The following is a 19,324-nucleotide window of genomic DNA, read 5'->3' as shown; positions in this document are numbered from 1 at the left end:
ACATGCAAGCAAACTGAAGCACCTCACTTTACTAAATTTCAATTCCTGACCACAACACGGGATTCTAAACTGGGATTTAGCCAAGGTCTGTAATCCCTTGAGGAAATAAGCACTTATCCCAGGAACCCACATTTAGGCATCATGGTGGAGCTTGGCTCAAGGTTTTCCACGCCGGAAAGCTGTCAATTGCGTTCTACATGCTAGGGACAGAGGGAAAGGAATGCAAGAGCAAAACAGTAAGGATCTCTTTACATATTATGGAGTACACAGTTAGATTTAGGGTTCCCACACTGTGTAACATTCATGCGTGAGTTGGGGGTTCTCCTCAGTTCCAGTGTGGTGTAGTGGTTAAGAGCAGTGGTTTGGAGCGGTGGACTCTGATTTGGAGAACCGGGTTTGCTTCCCCATTCCTCCACATGAGCGGCGGACACTAACCTGGTGAACTGGATTTGTTTCCCCACTCCTACACATGAAGCCAGCTGGGTGACCTTGGGCTAGTCACAGCTCTGATAGAGCTCTCGGCTCCACCTACCTCACAGGGTGTCTGTTGTGGGGAGGGGAAGGGAAGGTGATTGTAAGTCGATTTGATTCTGCCTTAAGTGGTAAAAAAAGTCGGCATATAAAAACCAACTCCTTCTTCTTCTTCAATGTGTGGTGCTCAGTTCAGATTGTGACTCTGGCAAATGTAGAGAACGGACTTCAACCTCCCACCAAAACACCATTTTCCTAATCAGACTATTTCAAGTCAGGGAAACAGGAAGAGGAAAGAAGGCTGAAATCCCTTCTCCACATGCACCACAGTCATGATCTGAATCAGGACATATGTACAGGAAATGAGGATAACCTGCGACTCATGTCTGACACAGTATGCAGAGAGGGGACCCCAGATCTAAACGTATAACGTATGCTTCGGGTGAAGGACAAACCTCTGCGCAGGTCAAATAACACCCCCCCACACACACACACACTGTTGTTTCGGGTTGGGAAAATGGGGGCGCAGGAGCCATGGGGAAACTGCAGCTGGTGTACAGCTACAAGTCCCTGTGACAACCACGTGGAAAACATAACATGTCAGCCCAGAGACATGAAGATCCATTTATTTAACTGCTACCAGTCCGGTCTTGCACCTACTTCTTCTAGACTGTGCTCTGATGTCATAGCTGGATTTTGATTTCAATCCGTACAGACTGCTGCCTCTACCCAATCGTCATAAGTGAAGTGCTCTTAGATTGCTTTGATTAGATTAGAAAGCCAGTGTGGTGTAGCGGTTAAAAGTGTTGGACTAGTATCTGGGAGACGCAGGTTTGAATCCCCGCTCGTGCCATGGAAGCTTGCTGGGTGACCTGAGGACAGTCACATTCTCTCAGCCTAACCTACCTCACAGGATTGTTGTAAGAATAAAACAGAGGAGAGGAGAATAATGTAAGGTGTTTGGAGTCCCCATTGGGGAGAAAGGTGGGGTTTAAATGAATTACATAAATAAAAAAGACTTCCAAGTAGTCCAATAACCCTAGATCCCTTTTGATTCTTTGCAGTTGAGATGCGACTGCTATTGCTTTCCTCACTGTCTCCCTGACTTTTGAATCACCTCTTCCAGGAAGGCTACTGGCTCGTTATGACAGGGGGTAATTGGGGGAAACAATCTATAGCAGCACCACAGGAAGGAGCTGAGCCTACTGCTACAGCAGCACAGTAAGGTAGAAGGGTTGCATGGAAAGAGCTATTCAAGCTCTTTGGATCTCTGTGGATCATGACCAGATGACACCAAGGACCTTCCATAATAAGCTGCAGACCACACCATAAAAGCCTTTGGGACAGGCTTTATGATCTACAGTGTTTTAAATCGTACACAGTAATTCATACCTTGTATTACATGATGCACAGCATCTTGAAACATCTTACTCTTTCTCAAGTTACATTTTCCTTCATTAAGTTTAAAGGTTAAACTTGTCCTGATGGTGGAAAGATCTTCAAAAAGAAACAGTGAAATTGTTATTTTCAAATGTAAAAAGACTGTAACTTTCATTCAATTGTGCATCATTAACACTAGAGCAAGAGCATGTACAGCAGCACAGAATCTACACTGGCTCATATCGTTTGCTGATATCATATAAGTTCCTTGTGAAACAACTGAGGGATGGCTGAACCGTACAGCAGATACTCTCATACATTTACGTGCAAATATATTATATTCTAATAGCCAAGTCGGCCAAATTTTTGGATACTTATATTTGGTGACTGGAGCAGTGAACAGGCAAGACGGATCTTTCCTTAGTTTGCAGAAAAAAATTGAAATCTAAAAAAAAAAAATACATTGGGGGTTTTAAAACCTCCAAAATGATTTTAAACAATTGCTGGTAGCTTTAAAAAACAGATTCCCTAAGTGGCTGTTGCTAGGCAACCAGAGCACTGGAGTTTCTGTGAATAAAAGGTCGGGAGGGGGCAAAGCCCTTTCCAGGGCTGAGGGAAGACTCAGAGGGGGCAAGCTTGGGGCTAGGTTTGCCAGTGCCAGACTGGGAAATTCCTGGAGATTTTGGGGTAGAGTGTGGGGGAGACAGGGTTTGGGGAGAGGAGAAGCCTCAGCCAAATATAATGCCATAAAATCTACCCTCCAAAGCTGCCATTTTCTACAGGGGGACAGTTCTCTGTCATCTGGGTTCAGTTGTAATTCCAGGAGACCTCCAGTTCCCACCTGGAGGCTGGCAATCCTAGGCCTGGAAGCAACCTCTAGATGCCTTGATATCACCTGACTTGCATGGCTCAACTAGGCCTGGCTGCTTGTGGTGTAGCAGTTAGAGCTTCAGAGTAGGGTCTGGGAGACCCAGATTCAAATCTCCATCTTGATGTGAAAGCTCACAGGGTGATTTGGGGCCAGTCACATACTTTCAGTCTAACCAACCTCACAGGGTTGTTGTGCTGATAAAAAAGGAGAGGAGAATAATGTAAGCTGCTTTGGCCCCCACTGTGGAGAAAGGCAGGTTATAAATGAAGTAAATAAATAATAAATATAGCTGAATACGATAGGCAGGTAAAAGGTAGGTTGATGAAGGAGAGAATGAGGCAGGGAAAAGGGAGAAGATATGGGGTTGCCAGGAGGAGGGAAAGAGGAAATAGTATGGGGAGGGGGACAGAGGGAAGACCCCACAAAGGTGCCACCCCACAAATCCTTGAGGGTTCCCTATCATGCAAGTGGGTCTGGCCCAGTAGCTGGCACCACAAAACTGGGCCACATGTTTCCTAGATAGAGGCTGCTGGTGTGTGTGTTTGTGGGGGGGGGAAGCTCAAGACAAAGAAGCAGATAAATGGAGGTTGGCTGTTTGTTGGGAGAGAAGGAAGCAGGAAAAGGGGAGAGGCTACGGGGGGTTTCGAGAAAGGGAAAGAGGAAATAGTGGGGAGAGGGGAAATAAGGTGCCTCTTGCAAGTCCTTGTAGGTTCCCCCTTGTAACCTCTAATATATAAGGAGATACCTGAAACGGAACAATTAGGGGTCTAGACTGGCATTGCATGCCCTGGCTCCAATTTGCCATCAGAGGTTTTCCCCAGTGTGATGGCCTGAGATATTTCAATCAATAAACCTTTAATGGCATATCCAATATTACAAAGAGGAAAAAACAGTATAAATACAACTATCAGCTAAAAAAGCTAAAACAAACATAAAATCATAACACAGAGTTTCCCAAATTTTTCATTGTTAACACATCGACTAAGAAATTGGCCACCGCCACAGTGATCTCTACTGTTGTATCGTTCAATAAAATTTGACATTTTATTTTATTAGGAAGATAATATTTAGAATGTATCCAAGTATTTAACCATTTCTTCCTAGCGGATGCGTATAATGAGCAATCTAGCAATATGTGCTCGATTGAGTCCAAAGAGTTGGAGCCACATTCACATTTCTGTTCACGTTTAGGAATATTTTGAAACCTTCCATATAACAACTTCAATGGGAAGGCATTTACTCGCGCAAGAGAAAAAACTCTGCGATGGCTAGGACTATCAAGATTGTATAGATAATGGGGAATACATCCCACAACATTCTTAAGTTTTAGTATAGCTGATGACGGCTGTATTTTTTGAAGTTCAATATCTAAAAGCCTCTGTTTAATCGTCTTAAAAAAATATAAACTTCCGAGGAGAAAGTTAACTCCTCCAGGGAAATGCCAATGGATCTATTTTAGATCGAATTTTATGATCCCAAGAGGTTTTATAAATTTCCTTTAATAAAAAAAAACAGAAGCGAACCATCATCAGTATTAAAATACAGTTTAAGCCAATAACAAATAATTAACATCCATGCCTTAGTTTCAATTAAATTTAATCCTAATTCAGAACACAATGCATAATAAGAAACACAGTTTGGGAAGCCCATAATTTGTCTAAAAAAGGATGCTTGAATGCCTGAGATATTTAACAGGAGATGCTAGGGACTGAGCAAGGTGTCCAACAAAAAGCACATGATCTGCCAGGGAACCAGGACCCCTCTCCAGGATTCTATGCAAGGCGAATAAGCTCCTTACAGACAAGGTTTCTGAAAACAAAAACACTGGGCCTGCCATTTTTAGTCACCGTAATAAAGACTTTCGGACGGACACACACATATCCAATTAACTGGGAAGCAGGGTTTTTTTTAAAGTAACAATAAACATACTTCTAAAATTCTCCCAGAAGAGGCATTCCTCCTTTTCTCTCATATAAGAAGGAATTCCTCTTCTAAGATAGTGCAAGCTGTGACACTTGCAAGCATTATCTAGAAGCGAAGAGAGAATGCTTTCTCCTTTCTCCTCCACTCAGGACCATTTTATTCATATGCAATTTTATCAGTTAAATCTCAGTCACCACCAACAAAAAAATCTTCAGTTGGGTGACGGACCCATTTAAAAGCATCAACAACAAACCAAACTCAATTTCATAACATGTTCATTGGATAATTACCTAAGGCTGCTGACTCATTTGCATTATGGGTTTTTTTCTTAAACTGAGAAGGGCTGCCACATTTTATAGTGTAGGAATCTTCCAGGCCTAAGAGACAGATCATAAAGCTATACAATAAAACAGAAATATACGCTAGAGCACTGGTGAAATATACTCTTGAAAACTCATTCACATTTCTGAATAGCCTCTTGAGGGTAACAAAGATATGACTGACAGGTGACAACAAGACTTGAGGACGAAAGACCCCATGTCAAGGCTTTCACAGTTTTTATATACTACTTTGCAACCTTTAAGATAAGGCAAGGGTTGATAGAGAAGAAAGTGTTGACCCCTTTCCTCCCATGCCTTTTCCATGGCTTAAAATGCTTCTCCTAAATTGTAATTGGCTTTTGCAGGAAAATGGATAAAGGTTCCTGAAATTGATGTATTTTCACCATAATAATCATTGTTTTAAAAACTGTACAGCTACATCATCAACAGACGGATAAAACCTCATCTTCTGTATACGGCTCAGTGGCCTCCTAGACATGTTATGCTGAAATCTGGCAAAAGTCTTGGCGGGGGGAAAGCCACCATGTGTCACTTTTTTCTAGAATTCACCTGCCAGAAGCATGAGTAGAAACACTCTCACACACAACCTGAAGCTCTAGAGCAAACTATGCATTCAGCAATCTTCGCCAAAAAGGAAACTGGAAATTAGACACCAATATATTCTAGGTGTTATGTTTTGAGTAAGGACTGATTTGAGTAAGGACCGTGCAAAGATTACCCCGGTTAGTAAATGAACCCAGCTTCATTCCTGTACAGAATGAGTATCATTCCACTAGGAAAAGAGCAACTGATCCATAACAAGAACGCATAGACAATACCTCAAATTGACTTTATGTTTAAACAAGCCATCCTACATGAAGGTGAATAAAACCAGTTTTGTCTGCGACGTGGTTGACAAACTCAGAGTGGGGAACACAGGACATTGGGGCAGATAACTGGATCCCCCAATGTGTAATTTAGATGCAAAACGCAGCTAGGGAATATGGATCAGGGCCACAGTGCTAAGAGGGGAATTTGCTTATTTATTTATTTGATTTATATCCCATCCCTCCCCGGCAACGTCAGGCCCGAGGCGGCTCACAACATGTTACAGACATTAAAAACATACCTTTCTGAATCAAATTCCACATCTTAAAATTTCTAATGGTGCCCTTATTCATTCCAGTGGTGGGTGCCAGCCAAGCAGGGATAGAACAGCCCCAGCAAAAACTGATCAAGATTAGGGTAAATATAATTAATAATATAACTAAGAAGCAAAATAGCAAAGGAGAGAAAAGGAAGGGGAAGAGGGAAGGGTGGGGGAGGGAGGCCAGCTAAGATGGAAACCATTGCTGTCCTCAACCATAGGCCCTTGCCATATTGCTGACTGCCTCTTTGTCCCAGAGGGGAAAAGGATGAGTGAAAGAAACCCAGTTTTGTCAGCGAGATGACACAAGGAGAAAACTTGCTCTCTTAAAAAAAGAAAAGCTTTCCAGTGCCACAGCCCTGATCCATATCAGACCACTCTTTGGTAAACCAGGTGGAGACAGCCCAAGATTTACTAGTACATACACAATCCTGAACAGCTTGTGGCTGGCACTTTGCTGATACACACAACAACCAACAGAAAAAGAAGGAATCTTTGCTGTTAGTGCCACGGCTCAGCACTGCAAAAAAGCTGCATGTGGTAATCAGCTGATCCCTGTGCCAAGTAAACACCACTTGTGACAGTCATCCATCCTGTCATTTCATCTTAATAAATATTTTATAAACCTAATATGCTTTCAAATTCTTCTGGCTGTACATGGCAGGGCTACATTCAAGGCAACTCTACAAAAACAGTTATACATTCTTGGAGTGGGAGAGGAACACATCTGAATGAATATAAATACTCATTTAATGATTGATATTTCCAGGCTTTGACTGGAGTTGCTGTTTTTGTAGTCAGCCTTACAAGTTTACTGTTCTGCAGGACTTACCTGACATAAAGTGGATGTCTGAAGGGCAGATTAAAAAGCACCTATCGCTTCCACCGGTCTTAACGCAACGCAGAGATATTTGGCGTGAAATGACGTCAGGCAAGAACCTTTCTACAGGGCAAAACACAGATACTCACAGGAGAATGGCAGGTATGGTTCTGAAATGCAAACATGGAGCTACACACTTTGCATAATCAACATCTATCTGAAATCAACACTAGTAGTAATTGAGACAAACAACACACTGCGTACCACTCCCTTTTTATATAAAACCCAGGCAATCACAAAATAAAGAAAACAGAATGACCAGCTTAGACTAAAAGCACAGGAAAGAAAGCATGGAAGACCCCGAAAGTATCTCCTGTTTTTAATTTGTTCTTGGGGTTGTTGTTTTTTTTAAAAGAAAAAAACCCCGGTTTGAACAGTATCCTGTGTGGCCAATTAGAATCAAAGCAGTAACGTATAATGAAAACATAGAAAAATCTTTCCGAGAACTGAATGACATTTGAAAAAGGGGTTGATGTTTTTTGTGTGTATACCCATCCCACTCTTGCCTCTGGTAAACTGGTTTCTTACCATTTCGAAACCTGGTTAACACAAGGTGACAGGGGGACAAAAGAGGCATACCCATCCACCACAAGAAACACAACCGCTCTGAAATAATTTTTGACTTTCTTAAAAACTATTTTCTTTCTCCAGCCATAAGAGGAATGGCGATCCATGACACTTAGTCAATGGATCAATGTTATCTCTGGAAGCCACAGTCTTCAAGCAAACCAAATCCACAAAACCTGTCTTTGGTTCGGAATCTTACCAACACAGTCCTTTTTGTTCCAATGTAACTTGTTGCCTGCATTACAGCGGCATTCATAATCCCCCAAAGTGTTTATGCAGGTATGCTGGCAGCCTCCATTGTTGATGCTGCACTCATTAATATCTAAAGAAAAGAAATGTGAGAAGTCTTTTTCAGGGGGAAAAAACTTGATACCATTCTAGCACAGAAATGTATATGCATAACAAGTTACTTAATTTTACTACAGGAAAGCTTTATGAAAAGTGCACTGGTATTTATTTAGAGAAAGTTCTACAGAGTTCAACAGAACTTGGGCCCATGTAGGCATGCTTTAATACTGGAGCTTGGCATCCTGACCCTAGACACACACACTGATCTGAAACTTAGCCATGTTTATTCAGTAATAAGCTTTATGCCAGACTAAGCAGCATAGGCTATCAATTCCTATATAATGGCATCAGATTCTTCAGAATTTTACCTTTCTTTCAAAACGAATGGCAGGATGCTATGAAATCAAGGGAAAGCTCACCTTGAACATTTACGCTTTCACAAAGGAACATTCATCCCAATCTTAAAATGCACGGAGAAACTAATGTGGGAACATGGGAGCTCCCATTGCCTGGCTTCCTCCACTGTAATGAACAAGGAGGGGAGGGGCTGTGGCTCAGTGGCAGAGCATCTGCTTGGCATGCAGAAGGTCCCAGGTTCAATCCCTAGCATCTCCAGTTAACAGGACAAGGCAAGTCCCTGAGACCCTGGAGAGCCACTGCCTGAGACCCTGGAAAGCCACTGCTGGTCTGAGTAGGCAATACTGACTTTGATGGACCAAGGTACTGATTCAGTACAAGTCAGCGTCGTGTGTTCAAGGAAGCTATCAGGCTAGCAAACATACAGCTCCAGCTCACAGGACTGTATCTTTTTGTGAACAGGCTCTGAGACCCTAACAGCCACGCTCAACACCACACTGTGGACTCCAGTCAGATGTAAAGCATATAGGAGCAGTTCCCATTTTTAAAACTACTACAGAGTGCAAATGATCCCTCTCCTCTTAGCAGATCTATTTTTATTTTTTTCAGCTGGAAAAACCTATTGCAGGGCAAACATAATCAGTTTGCTGAAGCCTTTCTGTATAGGGGCCTGGCCTTGAAGTATTCTCTGTATACAATACCTGATAAAATCAATGGGTGCTTTGCAGGCTGACATTCTGCAAAATCCAGCTCTTAGTACCCAGGTGTGGAATGCAACTGTTTGTTCTAACAGTCACAGTTGCTTTCTAATAAAAGCGAGAACAGAAAGTTGCTTAAGCAAAAGTATAGCTTATACACAGTAGAATCCTACTTCAGATTTCTGTCATCTTTCCCCAAACTGGCCAAGGAGAAAGGCAGAAACTTGCACCAATGAGTTTTAAAACCCACATTTCTTCTTGAAATTCAGAGAGCAAGTAAGTGATCCTCCAATAAGCAAGTCATACAGTCACTTTATATATACTCACCTCCACAATGTGTGAGGCCATAGAGAATGTATCCTTTGCTGCAAGTACACTCAAAAGTGCCTGGATGATTGATGCATATATGGTCACATGTCCTTTCAAATGAACATTCGTCAATGTCTGCAGTGTTTAAAGGGATACATTATTATTGCGCCTTTTGTTAAGGAGACATTTACGAATTAGGAGAACTGGAGGAGAAGCCAGACTTTTTAAAAAGTGTCGAAGTAGAAGCAGCCAGCATATGAAGCAACATTGCTTGCCAAAGGACAATGCTGGTGTTCTCAAAGCAAGTTCTTATGCTCTTTTTTTTTACACTAAAGAACAAATCATTCTTTGTAAGAAGGTAAAACTGAGTCAACAGGAAACAATATACAGCAATGTTCCATTTTTATCTTCTAGTATTCTCAGACCAAAGGATGAAGTTCTGTCTTTGGCACAGACCCAATGACTACTGCTTAAGCAGCAATATAGTGATTTAAATACCACTCCTTGTGGAGAAATGGAATGCTTCTTAGCGACTAGCAAGTAAAAGATAATTAGTTGACAGCCAACAGATATTTTCCAAAAATATAACTTGTGCTTCTCTAGAAGCTACTCCCTCTAGCCTACTAAACTGTGCCACATAACGCAAGTGGGAAGAGGACAGGAAGGGAACAGATGCAATCGCTCAGTGGGGAAGGAAAATGGGTAGAATTTATTGAGAATAAGGGCAAACCAGACATCAAACACTGATATATGTAAAATTACTCTGATTTGCTCAACATAAATCAGACAAGCCATTTTCAAGTGAGCATCAGCCAGCTGGGAGGGGATGCTTAATATTCTCTTTTTCCCCCAGGTTCTTTTATGCATGGCTACTTCACTCGCCACCACCCCTCCAATGACTCTGGGGTTTTGTTTGGATTATGCATGCTGTTTCTGACCATCAGAGGTCGTTTCACTCTCCCACTGCGTTTCCCCGAGTTCTGGGGGACCTGTTTTATCTTGAATTTGAAAATGAGGGGAAATGCAGGGGGAGAGCGAGGCAACCTCTGACAGTCGGAAATGGCATGCATAATCCAAAGAAGGACCCAAAGTAGCAGGAGGGGTGACAGTGAGTGAAACAGCCATGCATAAAAGATCTAAATTGCCTCCCAAGAAACTTTTCTCATGGTGGTTTAAATACATTTTTGCCCACATATAAAGCCTCCTGGAGGAAAAGGTCGCTTTGGGGGCAAAGCAAGCAGGGAAGTGGGGTCATTTGACCTAATACACTGCTTGATGTATCCACATCCTTAAGAGCCTGGCATACAACAGAAGGTGAGACAGTGAAGCCAGGTTTTAACATGTAAGAAGTAAAGAAATTTAAAGGGAGCTTCACTGTACTAGAAGGGCTTTTAGGTATTTCTTACTGCCCATTATGATATGATTGTATTATTGGGATGTGTGATAAGCTATAATTTTATACTGACCTAGGAAGGCCTTTCCAGGCTGAAATGCATCTGGTCCTTTTTGGATCTCATATTGGTCAATGAAAGATTGTACATCACAGTTGTACATGTTTGTATATACTGAATGTGTTAGGTTTTGTCTTTACTAGGAGTTTTATGCTTTTAATCTATATGCGCACCTTATTAAAATTTACTTATTTGTAATTTTAGCATTTTTCAGCTCAACCTCTTTGGCTTGTAATCAGACATAACAAACCATGGTTTGTAGTTGGCATGAATGAACCTGGAAAATACTCTGAATCTTGAAAGCCCTCATTCCTGGTTTGTAGAGAAGGGAACAAACCACAGTTAGTAATTCAGATGTAACAACAAACCATTATTTGTTGTGAAAACTGGAAGATTTTAATTAAATCACTGCAATGTGAAGCAGGAGGACAGAAGACAACAAACAACTTTAAGTATGTCCCAGAATCATTCATGAAATGACAAAAAAAAATAGTGTTTTATGGTTGAACTATGTCCCTGCCTAATGTTTTGGCACTTAACAGCAAGTCAAGAAAATAAAGCCAATTCCAGAACGTTATTCTAGAGGTTACTAGCAATTTATTGTTCAAATCATAATTTTCACGCACAGTCAGACTTACCTTGGCAAGACTTTTCATCCGTTAATAATTTAAATCCTTTTTTGCAGCTGCAATCAAAACTACCAACTGTGTTTCTACAAAAGTGATCACATCCACCATTGTTGGCTTGACATTCATCAATATCTGTAACAAAAATGGGCATAAAATAAAACACAGTACTTGATTCTCTTTTCTTTAAAGATCCCAAAATACATAAATGCTGTACATCTGAGGACTTTATTGTAAATGTGGCATTTGACATAAACGGCTCTTAAAATATTAAAAACAGACGTATGAGGCATGCTTACCTGCAAACAACATCCTGCATTATCTTCACACAAATGATTGACATCGTAACCGTTCATACCTCCTAAGGATATTTTTTTGCTTTGTAAATTTCACAATAGTAAACTACAGGCATTTTTAGGGGGGAAAGTTGACCATCAAGGATGAAAGCAGCCCAGCCCTGATTCAAACTAATCCATCTTGAATTGCATGCCTGGGAACACCTTGCGATGCAAAACAAATTAGGTAAATAATTAAGGCTCCCTTGAGCCCAAACTGCCCACTCACAGTAAAGCTTTCCTATTTCTCTGAACGAATCACTGCTCTGGCCTTGCCTCATTCCTGTCCACTTCTGCAGGGGAAAAGTAATACTTCCACATTACTATATCAGAAGTGAATGGATCATTTTGCCCCTTCTGATCTGGGGCAGTCTTATCCAATGGACAACAAGGGCAGCTTCCCCAGGCCCTGGGCTTGGGGGCTGGGGGCTGATTGCCCACAACCCCATCCAGCCTGGAACGAGAGGAGAAAGGAAGACGAGCAGGGACCACACCTTGCTTAAAGCCAGCTGGGAGGTTGGCAGTGGGGTGGCAGTGATTCTGGGGCCACATCCTGGACTTCTGGCCAGGACCCCAGAATAATTAAAATCTGCTTCTGATGCAGAGGGGCAACATAATTACCTGCCCTCAGATGAGACATGCCCAGAACAGTGATTCATGCACAAGACAAAGGGGGAGCCTCTGATGGTGAATCGTTCTTACTCTTCCACACACTTTTTCTGGTATCCATTTTGTGTATCAAAGTACACACTTAGATCCAGAAAGAATTAAGAGGGCTTCTGTATCAAGAGTCTTGGGAAGCGGATTTAAACATGTAGTGATTTGGAGCCACTTCATTTGTTAGATGAAAGACAGGTTCCCATTTGTCAACCATATTCATCCCCAGAGCAAATACTAGTACATGAAGAAGAGAGATGTGCCTAAAAATGAATTTTTACTTATTCAAAAACTTATATCCTGTACTCCTCAGCCAGCATTAGTTCTCAAAGTAGCTCACAGAATAAGCACAAAACATACAGTAAAATACTAAAAGCTTAAAATTCTGAGGATAAAAGCAAAGACAGTGCAGCACTAAAAACCAAACACAAGGTGAATCCCTGCTAGGAAGCCTCAGATAAGTGCTAATTCTAGCTAACATGTATTATGCATATTAGATATATGGCTCATGTTCATATTGCACGAGTCACCACAGAAACAAGAACTGAACAAATGGAAACTCATCTTTCTCAAAGCATGTGAAGCAGCTCTTACACAGTTTCCTACTGGAATATGATGCTTGTACAAATAATATTGCCATCAGTATGCTTTAGTCTAGTTGCCTGTGCACATGAAGGCTCCTCTTAGATCCAATGTTCTATCAGCACAATACCACTTGCAGATCATAAGATGGAACTGAACGCAAAAGCTATAAGAACATAAGAAAGGTCATGCTGGATCAGACCAAGGTCCATCAAGTCCAGCAGTCTGTTCACACAGTGGCCAACCAGGTGCCTCTAGGAAGCCCACAAACAAGACAACTGCAACAGCACCATCCTGCCTGTGTTCCACAGCACCTAAGATAATAGGCATCTGATCCTGGAGAGAATAGGTATGCATCATGACTAGTATCCATTTTTACTAGTAGCCATGAATACCCCTCTCCTCCATGAACATGTCCACTCCCCTCTTAAAGACTTCCAAGTTGGGACCATCACCACATCCTGGGGCAGGGAGTTCCACAATTTAACTCTCATTTCAGATACACATTCCAAAATTCCAAGAGTGGAGAAGATTAGAGGGGCCACATACAAATTATAGCTGAGCATTTGCTGTGTCAAATTTTGTTTTTTTCCCTTCTTTTAACGACATGAGTTTCATTAGGATACTCTGCAAAAACCACTCGCAGATAGCAAAACAGCAGTTTCTATACACACATTACTTAAAATTCTACAACTTACCTTTGCAAGTTTTCCCATCAAACTGAAGAGTAAATCCAACAGGACAGCTGCAGTGAACACCTGTTGAGGTGTCCTTACAAGTACGATCACAGCCACCGTTATTTACGGCACATGTTTCTAAAGGGAAGGGGAAAAAATCTGGCTTTTGCAGAAGGAAAAAACTACAACAGGATTTAAAAATACTTTTGATTATTTTATTCATTACTTCGTTTATATTCTGCCTTTCTCCCCAATGGGGACCCAAAGCTGCTTATGGGCTTCTCTCCTCTCCTCCTCTCTATCACCATAACAACTCTATGAGGTAGGTGAAGCTGAGACTGTATGACTGACCCAAGGTCACCCAGCAAGTTTCCATGGCACAGAGGGGGTTCAAAACTGGGTCTCCCAGACCCTAGTCTGACACTCTAACCACTATACCACACTGGCTCTAAAAGTAGCACATGGTGCTTGTTCTTATTCAAGCTGAATTACTCAATTCTAAGTTGCCTACAGCAGAATTAAGATGTGGACAGCTTTGTTACAGTGAACAGTTTTGTTCTTTTGTTAAGAGATTATAAACTATAACTTTAAACATTCTAAAAATGGCATATGTTACAGCTCTGAAGTTTGTGACATGTACTACAATCACCCAAGAACAGTAATCAAAGTTTCAGTTGCTTTCATACAGATATTTGATTTCATTCATTGGGGAGTCAAATGAAGATGGAAGGCATATTAACGCCATCTACATGGAAGTTCTTAACCACATTATGGCCAGCAAGCTGAAGTACTTTGGGGCAGATTAGAAACAGAACACGATTTAATTACACTAAGCACCCAAAAGTCTTTACATAAAGGAGTCATAACATCTTAAATTTATCATGGCATAAGCTTCCACTTAAGCAGATCCATGAAGTGGACTATAGTTCATGAAAATTTACGCCATCATAAATCTATTCGTCTTAAAGTTGCCATGAAACTCCTTTTGGCTTCTGATGCAACAGACTAACAGAAGTCTTGGAATTAAAAACTGTATTCTCATATCCTGCCTCGAAGAACAGCATAGCAGATTGGATCTAGTAAATGCTGCTACGGAGAGGAGTTCCAGTCATGGAGTGTGACACTCCCTTCTCCCCCCTCTCCTACTGCAGCTCAAAAGCCCTCCCCCACACACACCAAACGCTGCTCCTGAGGGACAGGGGACTCCCAGGAACAGCATTTTGGGAGAATTTGGGGCTGCAGTAGGAGGAGGGATCCAAGCCAATAATTTAAAGGACTACAGTAATTCAGTTTTCCATTGAACAACATGCTTTCTGGTCTTGAGATGGGAAAGCAGTATTTTCCATTGTGATATATGTTAAAATTACTCTCAGACTTCTCTCTGATGAGGACAGATCCCAGATGCAGTTGCTGCCCGTTTCAAGTTCAGCAAAACTGGAAAAAGCACTGCCTCTGGGCAAATGTCTGACCGAATGAGTATGCTTGGGAGGCGGCCAGCACAGGAGACAGCATGGCCATGGTTCACGTAGGCATTGCCTGCAAGTCCCCCTGACATACTTAGAACTTTACGGCATGAAAGCAAATGGAGCTCCCATTGACTTATCAGTAGAACAAGTATTTACAAGAGCACAAATTCTAGAAGCTATAACACATCAGGGGAAAGTATTTTACACAGCTAAGTTAGCAAAAGCGTTATCTTTTCAAAAATCTGAAGGCTTTACCCATGAGCAGTCGCCGCTTCACCCGCTTGTCTACATCAGCTGCTGCTGTGGCATTGTTTTCCACTGTCTCCGCTGAAGCCTCATCTCGCTCTATTATTAAAAAAAAAGTCCCATGTAAAAAAGAATTGTTGCCCAACACCTCCCAGTGATTAGTAACTTTCCAAGTTTTTCTTCTGTTTTGTAGGACGTAATACAAGAAGAAGAAAAGTTGGTTTTTATATGCCGACTTTCTCTACCACTTAAGGAAGACTCAAACTGGCTTACAATCACCTTCCCTTACCCTCCCCACAACAGACACCCTGTGAGGTAGGTGGGGCTGAGAGAACTGTGACTAGCCCAAGGTCACCCAGCTGGCTTCATGTGTAGGAGTGGGGAAACCAACCTGGTTCACCAGATTAACATCTGCCGCTCATGTGGAGGAGTGGGGAATCAAACCCGGTTCTCCAGATTAGAGTCCACCACTCCAAACCCCCGCTCTTAACCACTACACCATGTAAGCACTATCATTTTCAGGAAACAGGTTTAAGACAAATAAAACGAAGTCATTGCAATGGTAAGAAAGAGGACCTCTCTGCACTTTGCTGCCACAGATCCCTCAACTGGAAGCACTAGAGACCAAACTTGCTACCTCACATATACAAAAGACTATTTTGTATATGTGAGGCAGTATTACTGAACAATAGCATTGCAGAGGATGCCAATTCCTTTATAAAAAGTTTGGTTCAGTTCAGTTTATTTACAGTCATTTGACCATCAAGTATCAGTACAACATTTATAACTTTAAAACCCCAACTGAGGACCTCTGTACCTTACTGGCTACGTAACAGAACTTTGCCACTGAATAAGAGATAAAAGTATCTTTATCTTCTAATAAAAATTTAACAATAAAATCATCCGAGTGGCTCCTTTATAAAAATGTATTATTATCAATTTAATTGCAAAATAACATAGGTATATATGTCATACCCTGAGTACAAACCCAATATACTATTTAATCAATAAATAATTAAGCCAGCTCAGACTTCAAATATTCAATTAACGGAAACCAACTATAGTAGATAAATTTAATACACCAAGACTGCTGCAGGGCAGGGCAGACAACTTAACCATATGCATGGTATTCCAAACTCTACAAGAGGTTAGTACTCCATCTGTGCAGTTCAAGAGGAAGTTTTCAGGACTCAACGGAAGCTCAGTATTCCCAATGTTAAATATTACCTTTTGGACCATTTTCCAGTCCTATGTCAACGCCACCAGATGTAGTAACAATCTGCATTTTTTTTCAGAGCAGAAGCAGCATTCACTACTCAATTCACAACTAACCTTCAGAAAGTCTCCTTGGCTTTCCATTGATTTATCATTGTAAAACGTTTAGTAAAGTGGTTGCTTCTTTCTCCCCTGATTCTTCCAGTATGTTACTGAAATAATGAATTATGAGAACAGAAAGGCACACCAAGGTAATATACCCCTTGCAGTGGGATTCCATATAGTGAAAGAGTCTTCTTCTGTGACTATAGGTCCCTTGAGGATTTGTCCCATGTCACATTCCGGTGAGGGAGATTTGAGGCTGAGTGCATATAAATTTCTGAGGACCATTATATCTCATTTTGCAGGAGGTTCAGGGTAAACCAGTATTACTACTGGCAGAGTGGGATAAATTAATTTATTTCCAAATGGCAAGGTTTGTTTCCCTTTCAAGAAGATGTCTTTCATTCTTATATTACCAGTGCTGCTAAAGGGAATGGCGGCCACACTGTTCTTGTCCCTTAAGAACTAGCTTTGCATATTAACAAACTCATTAATTTAGTCTCCTCAGTGGAGTTTTTAATGGGTACAAGATATATGCGGCAGTACCCATTTTCCAGATAGAAGTGAGGTGAAAGGAACCTACAATATTAAGTGAAAAAGTTTCCTTCCACCCCACAATTCCATGGTTTCCACTTAGAGTTACTCCATAATCAAGACTGCTTTCACATAAGACCTACAAGCATCTCTGAGCCACTCAACCTCAGTATGTCTCATGTGAAAGTGTTGTTAATGTGGAATCAAGACGCCCAAGTGGCCTGGCTGGAGGAGGAGATATACTCTGCACTTAGAAAAAACGCAGTTTGTCCTTTTCCATTTTTTTTTTAGCAAGGTTAATTTTATTTTCAATCATCCACGCAGAAATGACCAACGGCCAAGTCTCAACGTTAGAAACGGCAATTTGAACAGAAAAGCATTCGAGTGCTCACAGACCAAGGCAGGTCCTTCCATTGGAATGCACAGTGTACTCTGGATGGCATCCACAGACCGGTCCATCTTCCGCATCCTCGCATGTATGCTGACAGCCACCGTTCCCGTGGTTGCATGTCACTGAAAGGAAAATGTACAACTCAGCTTCGGAAATATTTACAAAGCCTGTAAAGACCAAGAAGCCTCCATCTTCCGTAATACCACATAATTGCTTTCTACACATTTGGCATGTTTATGAGGAATTTTAGCATGTATTTTGGTGGATAGTATGTACTTTGACGTAATTAGAAGTTAAATTTTCCCGGGGCAGTAAACCGATTAAAGTGTTCTGATGACTGCTTTTAACCGATTTAACAATTTAATTAATTTAACGTAATTAACTTAATTGTATTATTCATTACATTTAAATTGCTTTCATTTAAATGGTTTATGATTGATGACCCAATGACAAGCAAGTAACACAGTAATTCATTCTTTATGAGAATCTTTCATTTATCTTAAATAGCAAGGGGAAATAATTTACTGTGATTTGATAACACCTCATAGCAGAATGCCTCAATTAAAAGTTCGACACAGACAGTTTTGGAATCAAAAATCTATTTTTAGAAGACAGCTCTGATTAGGATCCTGTTGGAAACCCAGTGTTGAAGACAAACTGTTGCAGCATCTTAAAGTCGAATAGTGTTAGGGTGGTAGGAGCTGTCACAGACAAGAGCAGACTCCATCATGAGCACCTTACGTTTGCTCATCTTTCACATGCCAGAGGAACCTTTGTGCTGCAACAGAATGTGAACTACATTTTACAATCACCATCACCAGCTGAGGGTTTCCCTAAGAGGGAGAATGATCAAGTAAAATTAGCCACTAAGGAGAGAGCTAAGCGAAGTTAAGCAACAGATGGAGAAAAGGGTCACGGCTCTACTTTTCCTTTGTCTGTGATGGTGCTTGGATGAAGGACCCTTTAGAACTGTCAACGATCAGGCTGCTCTCACGCAGTGAACATTAACGAGCAGCACAATTTTAATGAAGCTATTGCTCTACGACTTGTGATGAACGAGATAGCCATTTTGTTGTAACATTAATTAGTAAAGCATATGAACCCATATGAAAAAATGGAGGGTTTGTACAGTTACATTTTTTTTTTAAATCCACCAATTTCATTTAATCTCCCAAATGAAACAGGAAGCCCCGAATTAACAAATCAGCTAAAAGAGCACCAGAATTCTACTTGCTCGCTTTGAGAAACCATAAGTATGTGTAGAATGTGGCATACAAATGCAGTCTCTCTGGTTCCTGGCCAGTTCAAATCCAGGTCTGCATTCACAGGCCACTCCTCCTTTTGGCGCTTCTTTGCAAATATGGGCACAGCCGTGATCTTTATTCATGCAGCTCATGCCTTCTGCAGAAACAACAAAAAGGATGCATCAGTGCCTTTCGGTGCAGGTAACACATCTTAGACTCCACCCTTATATTTAAGTAAATAATAGATAAGTGTGCCCCAATCTAAGTTATTTAAATAAAATACATACAACAGGGAACAAAAGCATAGTCTGCAACACCACTGCCTTAATTGCTATTTTCATTATTATTATTTTCATTTTTACTCATTTGTATCTGGCCCTTTTTCCAAGTTAAAAAAAATGAAATAAATGGAGATGTGATCCTGTTTTATTCTCACAACAGCCCTGTGAGTTTAGCTGGGCTGGGAGATAGTGATTAGCCCAAAGACACCAAGTGAGCTTCTTGCCTGACCAGGAATTTGAACCCAGAATTTTCTATTATCTACATTTTACTGAATTCTTACATTGCATGTTTCTATAGGGTCCTAT

At 41.1% G+C, this 19,324-nt stretch overlaps 1 protein-coding gene across 1 annotated transcript in view; it reads right to left on the bottom strand.

Annotated features, from left to right (window-relative positions):
* SCUBE2 (signal peptide, CUB domain and EGF like domain containing 2) overlaps positions 1-19,324 on the bottom strand; it is a 64,162-nt gene that overhangs the window by 24,004 nt on the left and 20,834 nt on the right. The window contains exons 4-13 of the mRNA XM_056851940.1: positions 18,769-18,894; positions 17,499-17,615; positions 15,261-15,350; positions 13,561-13,677; positions 11,301-11,423; positions 9,230-9,346; positions 7,759-7,881; positions 6,945-7,055; positions 4,936-5,022; positions 1,864-1,968 (exon numbers count right to left, since the gene is read on the bottom strand). Coding sequence (XP_056707918.1) covers positions 1,864-1,968; positions 4,936-5,022; positions 6,945-7,055; positions 7,759-7,881; positions 9,230-9,346; positions 11,301-11,423; positions 13,561-13,677; positions 15,261-15,350; positions 17,499-17,615; positions 18,769-18,894 — 1,116 coding nt within the window. The remainder of the gene's footprint in view (positions 1-1,863; positions 1,969-4,935; positions 5,023-6,944; positions 7,056-7,758; positions 7,882-9,229; positions 9,347-11,300; positions 11,424-13,560; positions 13,678-15,260; positions 15,351-17,498; positions 17,616-18,768; positions 18,895-19,324) is intronic.

Source organism: Euleptes europaea, chromosome 6 (assembly GCF_029931775.1).
Source record: "Euleptes europaea isolate rEulEur1 chromosome 6, rEulEur1.hap1, whole genome shotgun sequence".
Classification (NCBI taxonomy): domain Eukaryota; kingdom Metazoa; phylum Chordata; class Lepidosauria; order Squamata; family Sphaerodactylidae; genus Euleptes; species Euleptes europaea.
The sequence above is the reverse complement of the archived record's forward strand: the minus strand, read 5'-3'. Positions and strand labels throughout refer to the sequence as shown.